We start from the raw sequence: 26,072 nt of genomic DNA on the forward strand, positions 1-26,072 counted from the left end.
CGTCAGGCTAGTGTTTACATAGAAAGACATGGAATAGTAGCGCATTTGAATGAAGAAGCGCGCTTATTTAGTTCAACATATTTCCCCACTCTTTGTGTATTGTTGTTTGGAGTGCTTTTACAATACACAAACATACACATATAGTGGCCAGCTAAACAAATGTACACACACTATACATCGCATGCTCCATTGATCAATACGTGATCATGTTTGGGCTACTTGATGGGCATAGGCAAAAACAGACATTTGAAGCAGTCAAACCTGCGGTTCCAACGTTGGGACCTTTATCGTTGGGACCGCTCCATCCTTCAGTATTAGGCGATCTGAAAATCCGTCGTCGAACTGGGCCTTGTTTATAAAACAATCGGCACCGAAATGCAGGGAACAGACATAAATATTTGCGCAACTCAGTTGCTGATCCGGAAAAGCAAATTCCATCTGTACGAGCCAGCGCTTTGATGGGCGTAGCCTATTGCTTTCACGCTCTCTCTCTCTCTCTCTCGCGCTCTTCCGGTAGAATTGTACGTACGGCCCATACAAGGAAATTCCGCCCTGTTGACGTCAAGCGGACCCATGATCGAAAAAAACTTTCCGAAACTTATGACTAACAGGAAGTACTAATTTTGGCAAAGAAATACTCCCATCAAACGTCCACCTTAGCTTTTGAAACTGTGTCCATGTTTAGCATGGGAATCCAAGTCTTTAACAGTGCAAAAAGATCAGTATGCATGAAACAGCATTTCACCCCCCCTTTAACAATCCGCTCAACAGCGCTCAAAATGCTAGAGGGAAGTGCTGGTATCTTGACATTTTTTATATTTCAGTACCAACTTCGGTACCAAGTGTGAATGCTGCTGTCTGAACCCTGGTACGAACCAAACAAGCGGACCAAGAACGCTGAAAAGATGGGTCTCGGTCTGCTTCCGAAGGTTCTGGTTCGAATTAAATGTGAACGCAACAAAGACTTGTAAACGAACTAAAAACAAGACATGATGTCACAAGATCTGACGTTAAAAAGGACAGAATGCTCAAGCATACCAGTTTTTTCTCGTCATAGTCATGATGTTGCCCATCACAGTTCGGTACAGGCATCAGATCTTTGGATTGTCTGTTTTGACTCCTTTACACATTTTATAAGCTCTTCACAAGCTCTCAGCTGGTCAGCATTGTTTAGGATATTCGGTAAGTTCAGTTGCGGAATACACGTAATAAAAGCCAACCAATCAGGTTGTGAATATATCCCTATGCCTTTAGGTTCGGTGTTAAAATACCAATGTGAATGCTAAGCGGACCAGGACTAAATGTTTTTTTATGGTCTGGAAGTGTGAACACACCCTAAATCCTTCCTCAAAAGTATCGGTACTAAGAACTGTTAATGGATAGAACTAGAATAATTTAAGGTGAATCCTAATATGAATTAGAATCATTCCTCATGAATCCCATCCCTAGTGATCAGCACATCACATCACGCAGCATTAATGATGGAAATTTGTCTTTTTCACAGGTGACTCTGATCACAGGTCTGGAAGTCCCAAAGAGCATCATGTGATCAACTTTGACCAATGACAACGAGCCAGATCTTTCTTATCAAACGAATCAGTGCTCTTATACTAACATATAAAGCTGATAAAACTTTGAGGGGAAAATTATGTTTTGGAATATTTGAGCTGGTTAATATTTTTTCCCCCTTATCGTCATCTGGGTGATTTGCATATCAGTGTTTACAAATCATTCCCATGTTTACAGAAAAACAAACCACTGGATGTCCCCATGAGGGCTGAAGCTGGAGTCGGACCCCAAAGCACTTTGAAGTAGAATTCAGCCTCTTTTTCATACTTCCAATGAAAATTTAGCACAGTTCCAAAAATGTAATTGGATTAAATAAAAATAAAAATGCATCAAGCATTTGATATGTTAGTAATGGAATAGAACAACCGATAGTTATCAAACAACTGTGAGACTAAAAGTGAATTTTCGACATGCTACACGAATCTCAGGTTTACTCACCTTTAATCTGCTGTGTGATCACAGCACAGACTTCAAAAGGCCTCGGTGAATTCATCACTCAGAACAAAAATCTGGGTTGCTGGGATTGAAAAAGCCCCAGTCAAGCCAAAGGCCCTGCATCAGAGAATGAAGTTTACAATCTCTTTGCTTCAACAAATTCCAATCCTTATATTTGATTTAGATCTTTCTTGTATAATAACAAAATAGATAGTACTCGTATGGAGGATAGGGTGATTTGGGTGGTTTTAGGGCGTTGCTATGCAGTTGCTGAGTGTTCTGAATGGCTTAAACCGGGTGTTGTAAAGTTCTAATGTGTTCTGGGTGGTTGCTTGGAGGTTACTTACAGTTTTCACCTCATGGACTACAAAATGTATAAAAAGTAGGTCTGATTGCTAATAGCACACTTCTGCTGAATCAGCTGCACAATTTGAGGTATCATCCATGAACGTAGCACAAACTGCGGGATGTTACGTTCTGAAGTGTATAATACTTATCGTATGCACAGTTGTGATGCTAGTCTTAGCAAACAGCACTAACACACACACACACACACACACACACACACACACACACACACACACACACACACACACACACACACACACACACACACACACACACACACACACACACACACACACACACACACACACACACACACACACACACACACACACACACACACACACACACACACACACACACACACACACACACACACACACACACAAAGTTCTGGTTTACAGAAATGAAATAATACCTGCCATTAGAGATAGATTGTACCTTCACCACCACCAAGTAGATTCGGTCTTGGTGATTTATATGAGCCACAATTGTGAATATTTAGCCAGAATCTCAACTCTGAGGTCTCCTTACACTGTGATACGTATTCCTCAATCCGAGTCATGAACATAAAGTGTGTCATTTTTTTCCCCTATCCCAGCTTAATATGCAGAGGCAACTGTAAGTAAGGCATTTTAGGTTGATTTCAGAGAAAAGTGTAAACACTGTGCCTCTGCTTTCAAAACATTGCTCAGCTCAGTTAGTTTGATCTACCCCTAGCAACAACTCCACCAATGGTGCGAGTTTGGGGCGGGGCTATCTGTATTTCTGACCAACAACAGCAGAGTGTTTGAGAAACCCTTTTGAAAACAGTCACTACTTTGTAAATTCTTTTAGTGACACTAGTAGTGAAATTACACACTTCGACAGACTCAAGCTTCATACATCTCATAACAAGTAAATGAGCACTTCTTGGTTCAGTTAATCAGTATATTTCCATGCCACGCCCTTTCACGGTTTCTGTGCTTTTTTTGTAGACAATGCCAGAATAGCAAGTCATACCATGTAGTCGGGAGAGATGATTGCATTTGCATGTTGTATAGGCTGTAAATATGGTCAAAGCAGTGAAGCGCGCATGAGTTACGTATTCATTATATTGATTTTGTGTTGTGATGACACATGACACAGTGATAACATGGATAAAACAGGAATACAGGAATACTCTGCATTTTATTGATGCAGAGTTGCAGTCTGTCCCCTAGTGTTTGTTGTGTGGAATTATTTTCTGATAATGTAGCTTTGAGTGAAACCCCCCAAAGCCTTATACCTACATACAGTAACAGCTCTCTTGTTCACATAAATCTGGTGCATGTCACATTAAATGCTATGAAGAGCCACTTGTGGACCTCACAATAGGAGATACAAGCCTATGTTCAGCTTATACCTCTGTTCAAATTATAATGGTTTCAGGGAGAATTAATAGATAAATGGAATATATTATATTTATGTTTATTATCTCGTCCAGACATTAATTTACCGGATTATGAGAGCAGATAATGACCCATTGGTGATGTAAAGCATGGGATGTTGTTGATATTCATAACACATTTCTATGAAGTTTAATTCATGTAAATAGCTTGTTCCGATGCTTTTATCGGGGAGTGAGAACTTTGCAGTACCAAAATAAAAATAAGCAGGTCTTGGCGCTAAACGAGTGCATTGTGAGCACTTGTTTGAAAGGAAAAAAAATGTTGTAAAATGTGAAAAGCTACACTTAAGGGAATGTTCGGGGTTCAGTGAAGCAAGCCCATCCTCCGGTTATGTTGTCCCATGTCTGGGAATGTTGTCCTAGGTCATTTGCATCTTTACTAAGTATAAGGCTGCGTCTGAAATCGAATACTTCTAGTATGCGGAAAACAGTATGCCAACAGAGTAGTATGTCCAAATTCATAGTAGGCGAAAAACAGTAGGCGAAAAGTACCTGGATGACCTACTACTTCCGGCGAGATTCTGAAGTGTGCTTACGATGGACACTTTACTATCCCATGAGACTCTCTAACCATTAGGTGAAAACTGCCCCTGGAAATTCCAGAGTCCGTTCCAGTGAGAAATTCCCCAGTCCGTTCCAGAGGCTGAACGTCCAGAACCCGCTCTAGAGAAAGCATTTCCAAAGCCCGCTGCAGGAGGGGGAAGTAATGGGTTATGTTTTGTTTCGTCGGTTTTCATTATGTTCACTTTCTATTTGCTTGTTTTCCGTTTAACCAGTTTTCCCAAGTGTTTCATTGATTCATCTCATTCACCTGTCCCTTGTTAATTAACTTTGTTAACTGCTCCTTTGTTTGCTCTCTGTACTTCAGTAGCCCTCAGTTTCATTCTGTTCCTTTTCCTGGATTGTTTTACATCTATGTTGAAGTGGCTGTTCTATTCCGTGTCTCCAACTTTACCTCCTGCGTGTTTCCTTGTTTGCATGTACAGTTAAAAGATTATTTTGTTTACTCCATCGTTGTGCACCTCCATTACAGCCATCCACCATGACAATATGTGCTATATGCATCTCAGCCACAATACTTTTTGCCTCATCCACCATGAGCATCAGCGGGGCAAAGTAATAGCTGAACCTGAACCTTGTGCATTCCTTTAAATCCAATTTATACTTATTGTGTGGTGTGGGAGACACCTGCCAAAACTGCTGTCTGTCTAAGAGACTCTATCTTGCTGAATTAACTTTTTTTACAGTGTAATTTTAAATATCACAATGGACTTTTTCCTTTGTATTAAAGTATATTTAAAAGTTTATGTCAATATAGATAATAGAATCACTGGCCACATACTGAATATGAAACAAAGCGCAGTCATAAAAGTTTGCTGAGACTTGAGAGTGCGTATGTGTGATAATAAAGCAACTGTACAGTAATGGAGAATTCATGTGTAAAGCTATGGATATTACCCTAGAAATTGTGGGAGGAGGGATGTGTACTAAAAGGATGGTGGAAAAATTTTACTCTGTGAAATCAAGTTTACTTCCTCAACCAACATCCCTAATGACCTGAAATATCCAAATCTCAGACAGGAATAGTTTTCCCTACCTATTTCTCAATCTTAAATATTCATTAGGCTGAGGAAGTTAACCTCGTGCTGTGCCTCATGCGTAGAAAATCTGCCAAAATTAGCACCATTGCTTGGGAATGTGGTTTGTTTTCACCCAGGCTGGAAACCAACAAACTACATCCTCCTATCTGGGTGCTTCTTCAACTTCGGCCACTTTTTGCCTTGTCAATTTTTAGAAGATAAACTCTTAAATTGTCCCAATTAACAATGTCTAAGAGTGAGTGTATATAGTTAAATATTTTTTTTTTACCATCAAATGTAACTAATGTAATCCCATCAAATAGAAATTACATTTTAAACATTTCTTTAAATATAATAGCCAACTCAAATTTGTCTTACTAAGGCTAATTTCATAGCTACCATTTTATATATCCTAAATACACATAATTGAAGATATGTTCATACTTTTATTGCTCAAAGGCACAATGAAAATATTCTGTTCACAAGTGATAGTTACTTTTCTTTACTCATCACACGTAAATATCTGGAGCACAACTTTATTAGAGCCAGAGTTTTTGGTTGTGTTGATTAATATAATTTTTACACAATAAATAATTAAATAGTTTGTTCTTTTCTTTTGTTTAGATCATCATAGGATTTAGAAATATAATTTATGAATTTAAGAAAATAAGATCTGGGAAGTCTGGGACAACAGTAAAACAATACAATCTATTAATGCATTGTATAAGTACCAAAATTAAATGAAAATTACCGTTTTAATGTGACAACTAAAAAGTTAACATAAAAACCCTAAGTGGCCAACGTTGAAGAAACACCCATCAACAGAAAGCACAGATGAATAATATTGGATTTTTCCATAAACTAGAACATAGAGGAATCCCGGCCTTTTATGATTCTTTTGAAAACGCACAAAATGAAATGGTCTTGAGGTGTTTGTTATACAGGCCATCATCAGAAAACATTCTGTAGTCCCATTCACAGAAATCTATCACTGTACCAAGCTTTTAAGGATTTATTTTTATATACAGCATTTTATGTGGATGTACAGTAGTCAGGTGTTTGGCCCTCCACTTATCTCATTGTGAAGAGTTTGAAAGGGAAAGACAAGCTGTTTCCCCAGACGCATATTTCCATTGATCTGCAGACACAGGACACACATGTACACAGCCCTGGTGTTGTGTGACATCTTCGTCATCCTCAACGGAAACTAATGTGTGTGTGCGGGAGTCTTTGCTGCTCTTCTTCTGTATGTGATCTTGAGCTCTCATTTCCTCTTACTAATGTGATATTTTGTACGTCTTTGTGGTTTGTATATCAAATACATTGTATATGACATTCTTTTCTTACTACTTAGTGTGGAAGAAAAACAGCGTCTTTCCCTTTTAATAAACAATAAAACTGTGATGACAGATCCATGTGTCTTTATTCTGAGTCTCTCATCTGAGATTTTGTTTCTCTTTCACATGACTTATTACGGCCGTCAGGTCATGTTATCATCACACAGATTGATTAAACTCTAAAAATCAGTGTTTCAGCATTATTTATTGTTATTAAAACAACCCTTTTACACATCTTGAAGAAACAGTGTGCCTTCTATGGGCTGTTGAGGGTTTTTCCTAAGATGTTTTCCCACCAGCGTTTTAGAAAAAGTTGCCAGCGCCAGCATTTTAACAAAAAAATTCATGGCCCCAAGAATATTTTGTTGTAGTAACATAATGAGCAAAAAGCTGAGAAAATAAAATTTTTGTCAAAGACTACATCCACAACAAACATAGATGGAGTAGATCGAGTCCATCAACTGTCTTAAGCTTGCACAGTCCTAGCTTGACATTTCATTCAGTAACATTAGGCCGTTTTGATTTATATGCTGTTTAATGTTGATGATCGCGTTATTTTACAAATGCATATGATTACATTTAATATCGCTCATTTCTGCTTCACATGTGTTTTGATCAGGAGAATCTGTACTCTTTCAGAAGATGCGTAATAGTGCCCCCTACCGTATAACAACGAAAAGCCAAAAAAAAAAGTGTTAACATGTTGCTAAGGTATTCCGGGTGGTTTGGGTCTACAGATAAGGCTCAGTCAGGACAGGTCCCAAAAAATTTTCTAATCACGCTGAGAAGTAAAAAGTACACCTCAAAAAGCTGTACAATCAGGGGTTACATTTATGTCTGTATAGCAAACAGTGAAGGATGAATTACACGAAAGTGAAGAAACCTCAAAATTAACAATACCGACATTGTAAATGTGTTGTATGTATAATGACTGCAGTAAAGTAAGGCATATTTCAATTTCAGTTCAGTCAAAGTGTGATATTCCATTCAAATATAAATGCTCTTGCATTTTGAATATGCTCAGGTTTTCTGTTGCTAATTGACTGTTACTTTCTGCCTTTAACTTTAAATTTCTGAATGTCTTTAGAGCTCAAGACCAGCATTCCATTTTTGAAGCGTCCGACTTGTCCACCAAGCTCTCCGCTAGAGGAGGATTTACTTTTCTCAGTCCTGGGAAATCAAAAAGAAAAAAATTATCAACACTAATCTTGACACAGTTACCAGCACTCTACAAAGGTTTGTGGGAAAAAAAATTGGCGAGATTTTGAGTTTCACAAGAAGGCGAAAAAGTTCCCCATGCAAATTTCACTTGTGTTCATGCTGGTCACGCAAATTTGCTGCATTGACCAATAGAAAGCTGCTTGGTTTAAAAGTGACTTTAGTGCTTCATACATAACTACACTATTGACAAGGCATTTTTTGCCTGCAAAATTTTGCAGAAATGTCGCTAATGTGCACCATAAGGGTCGTGACACACCAAGCCGACGGTTGGCCAACGTCACAAGTCAGTGCATGAGAATAAAAGTGATGAAAGTGAAGAAAGCAGCATATTATTTTCATAACAACAAGCTGTCTTGAATTAAGAAAATTATCAACATCTTTGATATTCAAAATGGTAAGCAAGCACTGCTTTGATTACGGTTTGTATATCTGCAGTCCATGCTACATTGTATAGACAGTTATGTCCTTAGCAGGTGCAGAATGCACATGCTAGTTGACCATCGCCCTAAGTCCAAATTTTTGGTCGAGACGCAGCTGATGCAAGGCGACAACACAGTCTGGTTGTCGTTGCTAGTTTTTTAAAACTGGCTTGATGCGCCACGGCCTTAAAGGGTTAGTTCACCCTAAAATGAAAACTAATTTTTCCTCATGTCGTTCCAAACCCGTAAACCTTCGTTCATCTTCGGAACACAAATGAAGATATTTTTGATGAAATCCGAGAGCTCTCTGACCCCTCCATAGACCACAATGTAATTAACACTTTCAAGGTAGATGAACAAGGGTCTTACGGGTTGGGAACGTCAAGAGGGTGAATAATTAATGACAGTTTTCATTTTTGGGAGAACTAACTCTAAGTCGGTGCTAATACAAACTAATACCAAAATAATCTAAATGAAAACTTTCAAAGAACATCAAATGAAGGTAGACTTCTTATGGTCATTGTGATTAAAACAAACACAAACCTTGGTTTTCCTTCTTTCCTTCTTTTGTTCTGTGATTCCTGACAAAAGACCAACAGAAGGAAAGTTAGCAGAACAATTGTACATGCTACAGATGAAGTCAAGTGGTTTAAAAATTAATCATATAACAACCATTCAAATGTAAATGTTGAACTTACAGATTTTGCTTCCTCTTTCTCTTTCATCTTCCGTTCTTTTATGTTTTGTTGATACACTTTGTAGTTAACATACTGCCTTTTAGGGGGCTATAGAAAAAAAAACACATGGGAAAGACGAGTGTTATAAAAATGTGCTCAAAACTGTTGACTTCTATAGTATGGGGGAAAAATACTATAGAAGTCAATGGGGCCCATCAAAAAAATATCTTCAAAGAAACACATACAGGTTTGGAACAACAATATTCATTTTTGGGTGAACTTTAAGGCATGAAATAAAAGGCAAATCGCTACTATTACCACAAACACCCGCAAGTCACGCTCAGCACGTTCTAGACACCGTAATCCTAATAATCTGCGTAGTGTACCTATTTCCTCTACTACATTAATGTCCATTCCAATTGGTCTGTGGAATTGCCAGTCTGCTGTAAACAAAGCAGACTTTATTTCATCTTTTTCCACTCATTCACATCTCAGTCTCATGGCTCTAACTGAAACCTGGATCAAACCAGAAGACACTGCCACTCCTGCAGCTCTCTCAAATTATTTCACTTTTTCACACACCCCTCGCCCGATTGGGGGGGGTGGAGGTACTGGTTTGCTCATCTCAAATGATTGGAAATTTGAGCCCATTACATCTTTATCTGGCAACCGCTCTTTTGAATCACACTCAATCACTAACACTCATCCTGCTAAAATCCATGTTGTAGTTATTTATCGCCCTCCAGGTCAACTGGGTAACTTCTTAGAGGAATTGGATATTTTCCTCTCTCACTTCCCTGAGGATGGCACTCCTCTGGTACTGCTTGGTGACTTCAACATCCACCTTGATAAACCCCAGGCTGCTGACTTCACCACTCTTCTGACCTCATTTGACCTCATGCGAGTATCTACTACAGCTACTCACAAATCAGGTAACCATCTGGACCTTATCTACACGCGCTATTGCTCCACAAACAACACTTTAGTTACTCCACTGCACACCTCAGATCACTTTCTCATCACTCTTAACCTCATACTGACTCCTGACACAACACACACTCCCCCACAGAATCAGATCACCTTTCGGCGTAATCTACGCTCGCTCTCTCCCTCCCGTCTATCCACTATGGTTTCATCCTCACTCCCTCCACCTGCTCAGTTCTCAGCACTAGACACTAACAGTGCTACTGACACTCTTTGCTCCACTCTAACATCCTGCTTAGACAACCTCTGTCCCCTTACATCCAGGCCAGCCCGCACCACCCCCTCTGCCCCCTGGCTGTCTGATGTTCTCCGCGAACATCGCTCTGGACTCCGGGCGGCAGAGAGGAAGTGGCGCAAAACTAAAAACGCTACTGACCTAACCCTGTATCAGTCTCTTCTTGCTTCATTCTCTACTAATGTCTCCACTGCTAAAACTACATACTACCACAACAAAATCAACAACTGCTCTGACTCTCGTGCACTTTACAAAACATTCTCTTTGCTCCTTTGTCCTCCTCCTCCCCCTCCTTCATCAACTCTTACAGCTGATGACTTTGCATCATTTTTCACAAACAAAACCTCCTCCATCAGCAGTCAATTCTCCAGACCACAAAATGACACGCACATCTCAACAACCATCGCACACTCACTCCCCTCCTTCTCTCTGCTCTCTGAAGCAGATGTCTCCAAACTCATCCTATCCAATCATCCCACTACCTGTCCGCTTGATCCTATCCCCACCCACCTCCTTCAGGCCATTTCTTCTTCTGTTACTCCTGCACTCACTCACATTGTCAACACCTCTCTTCACACCGGGACATTCCCCACAGCATTTAAGCAGGCTCGGGTAACCCCACTGCTTAAGAAACCCTCTCTAAACCCAGCACTTTTAGAAAACTACAGACCGGTATCCCTTCTTCCTTTCATTGCAAAGACACTTGAGCGAGTGGTGTTTAACCAGCGGTCTACGTTTCTTGAACAGAACAACCTCCTGGACATCAACCAATCCGGCTTCAAAAGCGGGCACTCAACTGAGACTGCCCTGCTCTCGGTTATGGAGGCACTCAGACAGGCAAGAGCAGCTTCCAAATCCACAGTACTTATCTTACTGTATTTGTCTGCTGCTTTTGACACAGTTTACCACCGGATCCTCCTGTCAACTCTCATGAAGATGGGCATCTCAGGAACTGCTCTCCAGTGGTTCAAGTCTTACCTCTCAGGTAGGTCCTTCAGGGTGTCATGAAGAGGTGAAGTGTCTAAGTCACATCATCTAGCTACTGGAGTTCCCCAGGGCTCAGTGCTTGGACCACTTCTCTTCTCCATCTACATGTCATCACTGGGATCGGTCATTCAGAAACATGGCTTTTCCTATCACTGCTATGCCGACAACACTCAACTCTACTTCTCATTTCAACCAGATGATCCATCGGTTGGTGTTCGTATCGCTGCCTGCCTAACAGACATTTCTGCCTGGATGAAGGAACATCACCTTCAACTTAACCTTGCAAAGACAGAATTTCTTGTTGTCTCTGCCAACCCAGCACTTCACCACAATCTCTCCATTCAGCTAGGTTCATCAACCATAACTCCGTCCAGGACAGCCAGGAACCTTGGAGTTGTAATTGATGATCAGCTAAAATTCACTGACCACATTACTGCAACAACCCGATCCTGTAGATTTGCATAATACAACATTAGGAAGATTAGACCCTTCCTATCAGAGCATGCCACACAACTACTGGTCCAAGCTCTTGTTCTCTCCAGACTGGACTACTGTAATGCTCTTCTAGCGGGCCTTCCGGCATGCACTATCAAACCCTTGCAACTGATCCAGAATGCAGCGGCGAGGTTGGTCTTTAATGAGCCAAAGAGAGCACACGCCTCTCTTCATCAGTCTGCACTGGCTGCCAATAGCTGCTCGCATCAAATTCAAGGCACTGGTGCTCGCCTTCAAAGCAACCACTGGCTCTGCACCAATATACCTAAACTCGCTCGTTCAGACCTAAACACCCTCCAGGAACTTACGTTCTGCTAGTGAACGACGCCTTGTGGTGCCATACCAGAGAGGCATGAAATCGCTCTCACGGAGCTTTTCCTGGGCTGTTCCCACCTGGTGGAATGACCTGCCTATCTCAATTCGTGCAGCCGAGTCTGTAGCCATTTTCAAAAAACACCTAAAGACACATCTCTTCAAGCAGCACCTGACCAATCAAGAATAGCACTTATCATTCTATTCATTTTCTGTCGGTCTAATTTATAAAAAAAAAAAAAAAAAAAAAAAAAAAAAAACTGTCCTGTGTGTTCTGAGCTAGATTAATTGAGACTTGCTACAGCACTTGCATACTGTTGCCCTTGACTGTTCTAGTTGCTTCTTTTGCTCTCATTTGTAAGTCGCTTTGGATAAAAGCGTCTGCTAAATGACTAAATGTAAATGTAAATATACTCTACACAAGTACGCAAACCCAGATCCAAATGCTCTGCCAAGCAGTGTTATTGGCTGTAATAGTATAACATCATTGGTATACTATTATAGTTTTTGTTAACATTTTGAATTCGATTCTAGTTTAATTTAACGGTAGGGTAGGGAATTTTGTTTTACAAACACTTTTTTGTTATACTGGTTGAATCTCTCGTCATATCCTGATAGCAATCAGTAAAAGAAGTGGTCTAAATATTAAAATATGTATATATATCTTCTGTGGAAGTCTCAGGACAAAAAAAATGTTCGTCCAATCATTGCATTCGGTCCACACTATCAATACCGAAATGAATCTGCAGCAGTCAGGTGGTACAAGTAAGAGCTCTGTAAGTTGTTTTTGTTCATTATTATTATAATGTTATGTGCTTTGAGACATGAGGTTATTTAACGGCTACTCTCGTGACGCTTTGCAGAGGCAAAAGGGTGGGCTTTTAAAGCTAGCTCGCTATTGCTAGCCACTCAGAAATTGCCTACCCTACCTTTTTTGTTTTTGTATTTTTATACATTTTTTAATGTCTATATAGTTAAGTTTTAGTTTAGTTAATGTTTAGTACTTGCCAAGGCAACATTTCCATAGTACATTTTTTAACTGATTTTTTTATTTTTTATTTCAGTCAATGTTTATTTTATTTCAAGTAATAAAAAAGTTTTTTTTATGGTTTTACTTTTAGTTAACAATAACTCTGCCAACATATTGAAAGCGTGGGGGGAAAGATGTCGATGGTGTTACTTTCTAATGTCTGTGACATTAAAGAAAGGTGTCATTTAGCTTATTAAATGTATACGTCAACAGTTCAACTAGCTTTAAAAGGTGCTGTATGTAGCTAGTGGTTGATGATAGCTAGTGGTTGATATTGGTACTGCAGACCAAATTCAAAATATTGTTTGCCCCGGCCCCACCTCCTCAGACTCGACGCTCACGCGGGTTGCCAGTTTGAGGAGATGCAACAGGAACGAGCCCAATTGACAATGAAAACTGAGGAGACTTGCACACCGAGTTGATGAGTTGATTTATCCACATTTTAATGTGCTTCCATTCATAGAGATTTTTAGATGCATGCCGAGGCTTTTTAGGTCAGGTAGAATTTGGGATCTCTGACCCAGTTTGTTCGCTGGTTTCCATAGCAGCGATACGCTGTGTTTTCCACCAACTGGCAACCTGTGGTGTCGAAATGCTATTGGGTAAATTGGCAACGTGCTTTAATCGCACAGACCAAAACAAAAATAGACATTCCAACACGGAACGCACATTTCAAAGTAGAATGACTGGCTGTAGCATTGTTTTTTCTGAGAAACTTTTATGTGAACTCAGCATGTTTCCTAAATATCTGCAAATATATTATGGTATTTTTATGCTTTAGTACAGTCAAAAACGTACATACAGCACCTTTAACTAAAGCCAAATTTACTATGCAGCTCTTGATGACCAATTCCTATATTAAAAACAAATTTGATGACCAGCTTAAACCATCTTTTAAAAGTGACCCATATCCGATATCTGCATTTACACTTGGCGAAACAACCCAAGTAGTACTGACCTGGAAACTCTTAGGCCAAAAAGGAAGTAAAACAGCTCGATTTGCAATGGATGAAATGCAAAAAGGCAATATTATTTTTTTAAATGATTTTAAACTATATTTGTTGATAGTTTTCAGTATCAAATGAATTATTTTTAAAATAGAAAATATTTATAGATTTATTGTTATTGATCTGAGAATATCAGAATCCATGTCCTTTTTTCCTGCTTTCATGTTCGTGGGTCATATCCGATCTTCTCCAGGAAATCTGAATTGGGTCACTTGAAGCATGTAATATATGGCCTAAGGGTCTCTGCGAAATTCTGTTTGCCTGCTATCCCTTGTGGCAATGCTGAGAATATGTACTTGCGATGGGTTATGAATTGCATTCTGAGGCATTTCTGAACAAAGCAGATAGAAGGGCTGCGAGTATGTTTCAGGCCCACCAGTGCTGCACCTGATTATTGGATCTGTGTTTAACTCACTCTGGCTCCCAGCATGATGGCTCTGTCCTGCTCAAAGACCCTCTGCTGCTGCTTCTCATACCCTGACAGTCCAAAGCTGTGAACCAAACCGGGCCTGTGGACACAAAACATGTTCATGGGACATTGAAGAAATTACTGGCTCATCATACCGTAAATGAGTTTCAGCCATGGAAGTTACTGACTTTAGATTAGATTCAACTTTATTGTCATTACACAAGTACAGGTACAAGGGCAACGAAATGCAGTTTAGGTCTAACCAGAAGTGCAATAGCAGCAAGTGCAGGATATACAATAAATATATAATATATAATATATATATATATATATATATATATATATATATATATATATATATATAGAGAGAGAGAGAGAGAGAGAGAGAGAGAGAGAGAGAGAGAGAGAGAGAGAGAGAGAGAGAGAGATGGTTATTACTATAAACTGAATTTACAGGTGAATATGTACAGTGAATAAATATACAGATGGCTATTACTATAAACAGAATTTTACAGATAGAGGTATACAATGATATGTTAGGCTAAGATGAGGAATATAGCAGTGGATTAAGGTAGTGCAATAAAGTATGGACAGAAGCTATCCGAAAAAAGTGTAAAAGTGCAGTGGAAAGTGATTGCATATTACAGTTAGAAGTACGGTGCAAATGTAAACAGTTGGTACTGTAAATAACAGTCGTCAGTGCAAATGAGCATAATCCAATTAAGGTATTGTAGTGCAAGATGCATAAGTAAACAGTTGTTACTGTAATAAACAGTCGGTAGTGCAAATTGACATTCCAGTAGTGCAAATAACAAAGTGAAGGCAGATGTGAGGTAGGAGAGGAGAGTTAGCAGTATATGAGGGGATTGCACTTGTATCCATAAGCAGAATATCCCTCTATAAACTGAGAACAAGAGACTCAACTCACAACTGATTTCAAAGACGACAAAAGAGACATAAGCAAAATCCATGAGGGAAGTAACGGTCTGCACAGCAAATTATTTCAAGAGTTTGTCATTAGCATGTTGCTAAGCAAAAATGCAATATTCTTTTTAAAAAGGATTTTAAACTATATTTGTTGATAGTTTTCAGTATCAAATGAATTCTGACTATATATTTATGTTTCTCTCATTTTGTCAATCATCTTGAATTTATTTTTTTGCACTGGGCCTGACCCAATTAGTGATGGGTCTATCATGAATGAGTCGTTCATTTTGAACAAAGCTTTTATATGTCTCAGAAATTATTTGTTGTCACAGAGAGCAGTTTGTTCTTTTTGCGTTGGATGCATTATCTTTTTTCCCCCCTTTGTTCCAATGTATTGGATCCATGCAGGTCTTAAAGTGACAGTAGCCTAATCTGCTGTTGTCTGTGTCATTAATGTTAATCAAATCACAAAATAAAACAGAAAATCCCCCAATGCTTGACTGAATTTAAAAATTTTTTTTTTTAAACATTTGATTATTTAATTTCTTACTTGAATGCTTCTTTTAAATAGACCTACTGTAGCCTGCCTGAAAAATGTAAACCACTGTTTATTTAATTTGTATCTTTCTTATATAGTATGTCATATTGTTTGCATATTGTTTGCATCTTTGCTTATTTTTAATAACAAAGAAAAAATTAAATTAAATTAAAGAACTATATTGTGATTATAAATTTACATTAAAAATTATCATATCATAAAATAAGAATTTGGTCATATCACCGAACCCATCACAACCTGTTCAGAATTGTGAAAGGTTAAAGAATATTAACATGATTGATAATGTGATTTTTGCAAACATCTCTGTACATTTACACTGTGGCTTTTAATTTTTTTAAAAAAGAGAAAAATTAGGGGAGAGAATAGTTGAGGTATTTTAGTCAGATATCGTATCGAGGTCATCATTTTAAAGCTACACTGTGTGATATTTTCCCCCATCTAGCGGTTAAAAGGTATATGACCATCCAGTGAATATTAGTTTCTCTTCCACTCAATTCTGATTTCGTTTTAACTCCTACAGTGGCCGATTTAGTCCAAGATTAATACGGCTTCCAGTTCGACCTCGTCCACATTCGACACGGTGCCATCGAGTGTTAAAACGCGAAAGGCGAAGCTTGAATTCACGGGTATGTCCCTCTTTGGCTGATGTACTTTCAAGATGGAGGGGCAACATGGCAACCCGCATTCAAACCCATTACCCGTATGCATTTTCAATGGCAGATTATAAATTTACGAGAATACTTTATTAGTTGAAAGAAGTAAATATACATTAATGAGCAAATATAGTTTTGAAAGAACTAAGTGTTCCCTTACGAGAGTACTCTCGTATTGCGTTTTGCTAAAACGCTATGGGGGAATTCCTTTCCTCGAGATATTGATGCAAATTTTTATCCAAAAATACCATGTACACGCAGTGCAGCTGCACAACTCTCAGCAGGAAGCAGCTGCGTGCTGATTGGCTGTGCCGCTGCAACTGCAGCAACCTATGGCGAGACCGTGGGGCGGGACGGACCAATCAGGTCCTTCCAAATTCCCGCCACAAGGGGCAACAGAATTTGCATAGCCAAGGGTATATAAGACCCACTCTCGCAAGGTTAGTCAGATTAATTCTTCTACCGCGACTTGCAATCGTTGAGCTCCGGATGGAAGCCCGCCGTCGACACGCACCCAGCAGAATTCCCTGCAGCCCTGAGGACGACGGATTCTAACCTGGTCTCCGCCTTCAGCCGCCTGCTGTTCCAGCTGAGCCATCTGGCGTTAAAATATCCTTTATACTATGTTTATGTGTGTTTATGATGTGTGCGTTGCTGCCAACGCCACTTCTAAGAGCTTCTAGCTCTCCACCTCTCTTCTCTCGTGCCCGCCGCGTGTTTACGCCGCGAACAGAGAACATTGGTCCTCCGCCGCTTCAAATAAAGCCGAGGACAGGCGGAACGCTCCTCTTCTCTCGTTCCGTCGCGCTGAAATGCGCCGCGGACAGAGAATGTGATACCCCCCGCCGCTCTATGGCGCCGCGGGCATACGGAGCTCTCCCTTTCTCTCGTTCCGTCGCGCTGAGAAGCGCCGCGGACGGAGAAGATTTCCCCGCCGCACTGATGACGCCGCGGACATACAGAGTTTCACTCCTTCCTCTCTCATCCCCACCGCTCTAAAATGGCCGTGGACAGAGAACGTTATATCCCCGCTGCGGACATACAGAGCTCTCCCTTCCTCTCATTCCGTCGCGCTGAAACGCGCCGCGGACCGAGAATGTTATATCCTCGCTGCGCTGATGACGCCGCGGACTTATGGAGCTCTCCACGCGCCTCCCTCTCTCTCCTCCGCCGCTCTAAAATGGCCGTGGATAGAGAATGTTATTCCCGCCGTGCTAATGGCTCCGCGGCCATACGGGGCTTTTCACTCGCTCCTTCTCTTACTCCGCCGCCCTGAAATGGCCGCTGACAGAGAATGTGATACTGCCGCCACGCGGATGGAAGATGTGCACTTCTACACACAAGTGAACTCAACATAAGCTCTCCTCACTCTTCCTTCTCTCTCACCCCGCCGCCCTGATATGCCACGGGCAGAGAATGCTAGAGGAGAGACATGCGAACTCAGGCTGCTGGATATACCGAGAATGCGCTTACGTTACAGCCGTTCTCGCTGCAGCGCGCGCTTGCTGCCAAAGGTAAACAGCCTTATATGCACAGCGCGCGTTCGCTGACTAGAGCGTGTCATAACACGCGCTCTCCGTCTAGAGCATAACGATGTCATAAAATGGCTGCCTAGCTTGCGCCTTTTTCCCCCTCAAATATCACTTCTCCCAGTTCCCCTATTCAGGCGGCTGGAGTGGTTCAACACTGTAGGTAATGTGTCCACTACATAGTGTGCACTCCTGCATAAGCACTGTTAATTCAGTGCCACAAAATCACTCAATAAACCTGATATTCTCCCAGTTCCCTTAGTTCAGGTGACTGGAGATGTAACATTGCAATAACTAGCCTGTGGCCAAACATGCTCAGTTGCACATTGACGCTGTTATGCGTTTACCTCTGTGAATTTGCTCGCTGGCATACGCCGCGAATACTCTAATGTAGTGGCGCCCATTATACAGTGCACGCCACCACACATTATTTACAATGAATCAGAGCTTTTCTAGTGGCTAGGCCGCTCACGTGCACTTGGACTAATCCGCAAGAATGCGTCCACTTTACAGTAACACTATCTAAACACAGTGTTACGAGTTCATCTGTAGGCAGGTGCCAACATCAAAGTTGTACCCCTACACTCAAGCACTTCCCTATGTTCCCCAGCTCCCTGCACTCAGGCGGCTGGAAACATTATTCCTACAATCGACGAGCCCGCAAACAAACGCGCTCGCCTGTACACATGCACCATTTCCCCGGCGACACAAAGCGTTCGCCGCTATTCTGCGTTCTCCGGCCCCCTGCACTCAGGCGGCTGGGAACACCATTTCCCTATTTACTATTTATGAGCCCGTGAGCAACGTGCTCTTCTGTACACAAACACAATCCCCTTGGTAAGCGCCACTTCCAAGGCGACCCAATAAGGCGTGCGTCACCATTCAGTGCATGCCGCCTCTCACAGTGCTACTAGCACAATGCATCCGGGCTAACAGGTCCCTGTTATTCAGTGACCCGCCCCACAAATTAATTCAACCCTTGGCTTCGATAACAAGGTTACTCGCTACAGTTCGCTCACAGACCACCGTGCTTTCGCACTGTGGTAGAGACAGCGGTGAGAAGTGACATGAGTCACGTGCTTCGAACCGAAATATCAAACTGTTAAATTAAGGGAGCGGTGGAAACCGTGCACCCCTCACAGAGCAAGTCAGGCTTTTACAGTCGCTACTTCCTTGTGCCAAAAGAAGGGTGGTGGTCTCAGGCCATTCTAGATTTCAGACATCTGAACAAAGCCCTTATGAAGCGCCCGTTCAGAATGTTGAGAATGAAACAAATCCTCGCGCACATTCGCCCGGGTGATTGGGTTTTCACTGTGGATCTAAAGGATGCCTTTTTCCACATACAAATAGCCCCTCATTACAGGCCATTCTTGAGATTCGCCTTCGAGGGGAAAGTTTACCAATACAAGGTGCTACCTTTTTGGTCTACCTCTGACTCCCCGCACTAAGTGCATGGAAGTGGCGCTAACCCCGCTGAGGCTTCGGGGAATGAGAATTCTCAATTATCTTGACGACTGGCTCAGAATAGCTCAGTCAGAGATACAGTTGTTAAACCACAGATCTTGGCTTCTCAACCATTTAGAATGCTTGGGACTCAGAATCAACGTGGCAAAGAGTTTATTGTCTCCCACACAGAAAGTTTCGTTTCTGGGAACAGTATTGGACTCACTGCAGATGAGCGCGCGACTGACGTCACAGCGCGCGCTCCCTGTTCAGAACCGAGCGGTTTCCCTCAGGTCCGGTGCACACATTCCTCTCAAACACTTTCAGAGGATGCTGGGTCTCATGGCCTCGGCGGCGCTAGTTCTCAGACTGGGTCTGTTGCACATGCGCCCCCTACAGCACTGGCTGAATCGCCGCGTTCCAGCTCACGCATGGCTCTCGGGCCGATTGCAAATCAAGGTAGACCACAGCTGTGTGTTGGCTCTGGCTCCTTGGAAAAATCCCGTCTGGTACCAGACGGGCGTGAGTTTGGGCACTGTTACGAAGTGGAAAGTTATCTCGACAGATGCATCCAACCTAGGTTGGGGAGCCCTTCACGAGGGCAGGCCAGTCTCCGGTCTCTGGTCAGACTCGGAGAGGAGCCTTTACATAAACTGTCTAGAGATGAAAGCGGTCACGCTATCGCTAAGAGCTTTCCTTCCGTACATAAAGCACCACCATGCCCTGGTCCGAACGGACAGCAGGTCGGTGGTAGCCTATATAAATCGCCAAGGCGGTCTGAAAATGATCGATCTGCACACAATGGCGTAAGAAGTCCTAATATGGGCAGAGCACAATACGCTGAGAGCGACTCATGTGCCAGGCATTCTGAATTTGGGTCCGGACATGCTGTCCAGGTGCAATTCAGACAATTGGGGCAGTTCTTGGAGAGGCAAAAGTGGATCTTTTCGCCTCACAAGACTATGCTCAATGCTGAATATAATTCTCCAAGCACAAGGATGCGTTGGCCCACGAATGGCCCAACCTTCTTCTTTATGCTTTTTCCCCAATCTCAATGTTACCTCAGGTCATAGAGAGGATTAGGGAGAGCAGATGCGCTGTGCTTTAATAGCCCCGCTTTGGAGAAATCAACCTTGGTTCTCACTACTGAGTCAGATGTCGGATACAGATTCGTGGCCGGTCCCGCTGAGGAGAGACCTCCTCATGCAGGCGGGACGGCAGATCTGGCATCCCCGTCCCGATCGATGGGCGCTTCATGTCTGGCCCATCAGCGGGTACATGAGAACCTCTCTGAAAATTTATTGAATACCATTACTGAAGCTAGAGCCCCCGCGACCAGGCGGCTCTATTCAGACAAATGGTCAGTCTTTTCGGACTGGTGTAAAGCGCGAAGTCTGACCCCACATGATTGTGAAGTGTCAGAAGTGCTTACATTTTACAAGAGCTTCTGGACGCGGGTCGTTCCCCCTCCACGCTCAAAATTATGTGGCTGCTATAGCAGCGTATCACGTTCAAGTGAACGGACTAACATTGTTCGCTTCCTTAAAAGGGCTAGAAGGCTTCACCCACCTCACCCCTCTTCAGTCCCTATATGGGACTTGTCTTGCCATCTCGCTGGCTTATGAGTCTAAAGATCTCAGCTGCCCTTTAGGCATTAAAGCCCATTCTACTAGAGGCATGGCCTCTTCGTGGGCTTGGTCTACTGGCATTTCTCTAAATGATATCTGTGTGGCGGCAGGCTGGGCCTCCCCGTCCACTTTATCAGATTTATAATTTAGATGTCCCGGCCTTATAGGCTGGGCTTCTTGCTGTGTACAGTTTTAACCCCTTAAGGCTCGAAAAGTCTGGTCTGGGTTAAGTATTGTATAAGTCATAGCACATTCCTTATACGGCTCGAATTATCTGGCCATTCATTATTCCTGGCCCGACTATGTCCGGTCTATACATTATATTACACGTATATCGTGTTCATTCTCATTAAGGGCTTGACTCAGGTCTGGCTCATTTTGGGACTTCTTGATATCATATTACGGGCCCACCTAGGTTGGCCTGGGTTTGGTGTCGTCGGCTTTAGAGCCGTTAATCAAGCACAGCGTTTTGCATTGGTCCCCCATAGCGTTTTAGCAAAACGCAATACGAGAGTATTCTCGTAAGGGAACGTTTCGGTTACTAACGTAACCTCGGTTCCCTAAGATGAGGGAACGAGTATTGCGTTTTGCTTGCCGTGCTTGCTCACTTACTCAGGAGTCGCTTCAGTTGAATTAACCTATTAACCTGACTAACCTTGCGAGAGTGGGTCTTATATACCCTTGGCTATGCAAATTCTGTTGCCCCTTGTGGCAGAAATTTGGAAGGACCTGATTGGTCCGTCCCGCCCCACGGTCTCGCCATAGGTTGCTGCAGTTGCAGCGGCACAGCCAATCAGCACGCAGCTGCTTCCTGCTGAGAGTTGTGCAGCTGCACTGCGTGTACATGGTATTTTTGGATAAAAATTAGCTTCAATATCTCAAGGAAAGGAATTCCCCCATAGCGTTTTAGCAAAACGCAATACTCGTTCCCTCATCTTAGGGAACCGAGGTTACGTTAGTAACCGAAACGTTTTTAGCTAAGAATAAACTAAAAAAGTTACACAGTGTAGCTTTAAACACTAATTGGGACAGGCCCAAATCCTTCAGCTAAAAGGAACTACATTGTCTGCAGGATTAATGAAGGAAATGTCCTTAAAGTGAGGCGTCTTACTAAGCAAGATAATTAAGTTTCCTATTTTTTGGTACCATGATGCCTTTTGTGAATTTTCATTGACTGCATAACCATCTCACTTGGTTTCGAAAATTGCAATAATCTCACCTTTTCTATCGTTAGTTTCTCATCTGAGACTTTTTTCTTCTTTTCTTTGACATCAGGAGCCTGAGGATGAAAAAATTGGGATGAAACAGATGATGGGTGAATGCAGTTGCAGTCAGCTGTTACTTTTTGTAGGGTTCATTCATTCTTTCTTTCATGCACGTATTCCTTAAAACACAAAGCCTTTGAATTCCCGTGTGCTTGAGCTAGACATGGATTACCCAGAAGATAAAGGTTTGACAGCAGTTAGCTCCTGCTGGAATATGTTGTAACTTATGGAAGCTTGTTTCTGTCATAGAATAAAAAAAAGGTACTTGCGACTTGTATTATATAAACCTGTGATTGCAAGTTTACACCTCACATTTCTGTTTTATTTGTTTCTGCCACGGAATAAGAAAAAAGTAATTGCAACCTATCTTGCAACTCTGGGGGAGGGGAGGGGGATGCTAATACTGCGTTCACGAGTTATATGAATAATTTCCTAGTTAAAAATTGGGCATGAATGGCCTCTCAAGTTGTAATTACTACTGGGAAGCTTGGGAATAATTCTGATACCCAAGTTCCAGAGTTGGGCGGGCCATAAAAGATTGCTGCTTTGACTGATGACCTTTATTCGTTTTTCTACAACAGCTACATCGTCTTGTCTGTCTTGTCATTAAAGTAGTACAAATACCTATATTTGACCGAAAGTCCAGCAAGATGACTATAGATAGCATGGTGAATGTTTTTATGATTGTCAATGAATGGGATGCCATATATAATTTTGGTTTAAATAAGTTTTTAAATAGGCAAGAATAAACCTGCTGTCCTCCATGATTCCTGTTCTTGAAGGAAGGCAGAATAACCTCCGGGATGGCCTACAAAAATATTTAATCACTGCAGCACTCTATATCTAGAGATTAGAGCATATAGAATCAATCACATGGCATTTAGGGCTCAGGGGTCCGTTTTTCGTACCTCGCATCTGGTACGAAATACATCTGAGATGATTAGACAGATCCCAGATCTTCTAATCGTGATCAACTGATCTCTGGCTAATTTGGTTCTTCAAACGAATTTGTGGATTGGATTAAAATATCTGTATTAAATTGTCTGAGATTACTGTGCGTTCTTGTGTTCCCTGAAGAGGGCAGATACTTGAAACCACGGTCAGCAATGCAGCGCTTGCGGCAAGACAGCAATGTAAATGACATCATATAATTAAAAAAGCCACCTGCCGAAAAAAATGACGAATTTCTAGACCTTCATAAGGAAACAGCCAAGGGACCAAAACAACATAAAAGTTATAACTGATAAATGAAATGTGCACAGTTAAAAAAAAAAAAAAACATGATTCCCGATTATTTATATTCGCACTTCTATAGTATTTGTGTAGCCTACACCCTTTACATTTTTATTTCAGTGTTGGAATTAGCAATTCATTTACTTTTAATTATATTTGAAGCAGATTTGTTACTTGACAGCATTAATAAAAATTTCTTAAGGGTCACTCCCATAATATCTGTCGCCACTCAAATTAATGCACGGCTAAGATTAACTGTACATTGTGTGTAAGAATCCAATAAAATTATAAAGTTATTATTCCATCACAATAAATCTCTCAATCAAGTGGCTGTGTCTATAGTAGGCCTATTACACACACAACATTATAATATTATTGTCAAATAGATTTTTATATTATTATTTTAAATTATTATTGCCCCTGGTTCAGTAAGGAACTCTTGTAATAAAGTAACAGTGGTTGGGACAAATTTGAATGCTGCTTAAAAAGATGCAATCGAATCCGGTTTACATGAAATAACCCTGCTGCCGAGCAAGTCCAGGATGAGCGTTGAAGAACCAAACAATCCAAGATCATGCCAAATCATCAACAATCAAATCCAGCTAACGGAGTTAGCGACGTACGAAGAACGGTGATTGGCTCAAAAACAAAAACAAAAAATACAGAAACAGATTGTCCATGGCATGAAGCAAAGATGAAGATAATGTACTTCTGAGGCTGAATGTTCCTCTTACCTTCTTCACTAGCTCAACAGTCTTTGGTATTTTTTTCTTCTTCCTCCGAGGATCAATAAATGTAATAACCTCCACATTGGATTGTTTAGTTCCAGATAGTATGTTTTCACATACTGTTGAGTTTGTCATGGGCTTCTCTGAGTCCGTGTTATGTTTGACAGTATGCGTGTTTTCCTCAGAATTGATCTCATCTTTAGAAAAGTTCTTCTTCCTTTTCTGAGACTTCTTCAATCTTTTGTGGTCTCCATCACCTAAACATGAAAAATGACATAAAATAGGATAACCAGTATTTAGAAACGTCATAGACTGTCATTAGCATACTTAGATTGTATGACTATATTATGCACGGTGTACAAATTTTACTCTATGCATAGGATACCAAAAATAACCTTTGCCAAAGTGCATAGTGTGCAATACTGTATCCCACAATGCAATGCATTTCCAAATTAGTTGGAATTAATAACAACCTTTTATTTATTTTTATTTATTGACTTGTTACAACTCTTTACACAGAGGCAATTATACAGTGCTGGGATTACTATTGTTTGAAATGTTTATCGTTGCATACTAAGTTCTGTTTCAGTACATTTTGGAATATACAGTCAAACCTAAATTTATTCAGACACCTTCAACATTTTCTTACATTATCACAGTTTATTCGCTATAGTTTAGAAAATGGTAATAAAATATGACAAGAACTCATCAACAAATTCGTCTTGATAATGTCAGATAACTTTGATATAAAGGTATGTAATGGATTACAATCGACCAATCAGCTGTTAAATGTAAGTACATAATTAGATAATACCAATTTAGGTCAACCAATTACAGAGCAATGCTTAATTTTATTCAGTCTGTGGTGTAAAATGTGGCATTAGCAATTAAAGAAAAAAAGTGTCTGAATAATTTTTGTCCCACATTTTTAAAATACATTTTACTGGTAGTCCACTGTATGAAGAATGTTTTGGGTATAATATGCCAGTTTATTTGCTATGCTCACTTACATAAATTAACTAGTGTCCTGCACCCACTAGTAAAACAATGTATCTGGTTTCTGAATAATTTTAGTTTGACTGTACGTGTACACACACACACACACACACACACACACACACACACACACACACACACACACACACAGCACTTTATGCAGAACACTAGCATAGGGTGAAGTTATCAAACAATTTTGGCGCTATTAATGGTGTTAATCAGCATATGCAAAAGAGCTGTAACGTTGAAAATGTGTTCATATGTTGGCCTAAACATTGACTCTCACCGAAATCATACAACTTGTCCAGAACTTGGTCGAGGAAAAAACGATCATCATCCACCTCTCCGCCGTGTTGATCTCTTGTTACGCTCATTTTTTTGAAAAATAAAACAAGATTTTAACAGAAACCCTCGTTCTCGTGTGTTTCACGTGCGTGCATGACACACGCGAAATGTCCTTTCTCACTTTCCGTCAATCTGCTCTTCATCCCGGAAGTAACAATTTTGACACCGCCCATGAGAAGGAACAACTTCTAACGTCTTTCGAAAAGTGGCTGTTTTTCCTCTAGGCGGCGCGTTGAGGATCAGAGAGTCAGACCTCCATTAAACCGCACTAAAATCTCACGACGTTTTCGTCTTA

At 41.1% G+C, this 26,072-nt stretch overlaps 2 protein-coding genes across 2 annotated transcripts in view; one reads left to right on the forward strand and one right to left on the reverse strand.

The window, feature by feature from the left end:
* The window catches only part of trim67 (tripartite motif containing 67), a gene marked incomplete at both ends in the record, with an annotated part of 54,098 nt that extends 52,549 nt beyond the window's left edge, over window positions 1-1,549 (forward strand). Inside the window, one exon of the mRNA XM_079831573.1 lies at window positions 1,505-1,549. Coding sequence (XP_079687699.1) covers window positions 1,505-1,549 — 45 coding nt within the window. The remainder of the gene's footprint in view (window positions 1-1,504) is intronic.
* Window positions 1,550-5,986: 4,437 nt separating this feature from the next.
* On the reverse strand, window positions 5,987-25,891 carry fsaf1 (40S small subunit processome assembly factor 1). Its single transcript, XM_079830760.1, is given in 8 exon segments — window positions 5,987-7,865; window positions 8,879-8,916; window positions 9,034-9,120; window positions 14,478-14,562; window positions 14,564-14,571; window positions 22,430-22,489; window positions 24,443-24,693; window positions 25,719-25,891. Coding segments are annotated over 8 exon segments (741 nt in total). The 5' UTR covers window positions 25,807-25,891; the 3' UTR covers window positions 5,987-7,741.
* Window positions 25,892-26,072: the final 181 nt, after the last annotated feature.

The sequence above is a fragment of the Gobio gobio genome (genome assembly GCF_949357685.1).
Source record: "Gobio gobio genome assembly, chromosome: 12".
In the NCBI taxonomy this organism is placed as follows: domain Eukaryota; kingdom Metazoa; phylum Chordata; class Actinopteri; order Cypriniformes; family Gobionidae; genus Gobio; species Gobio gobio.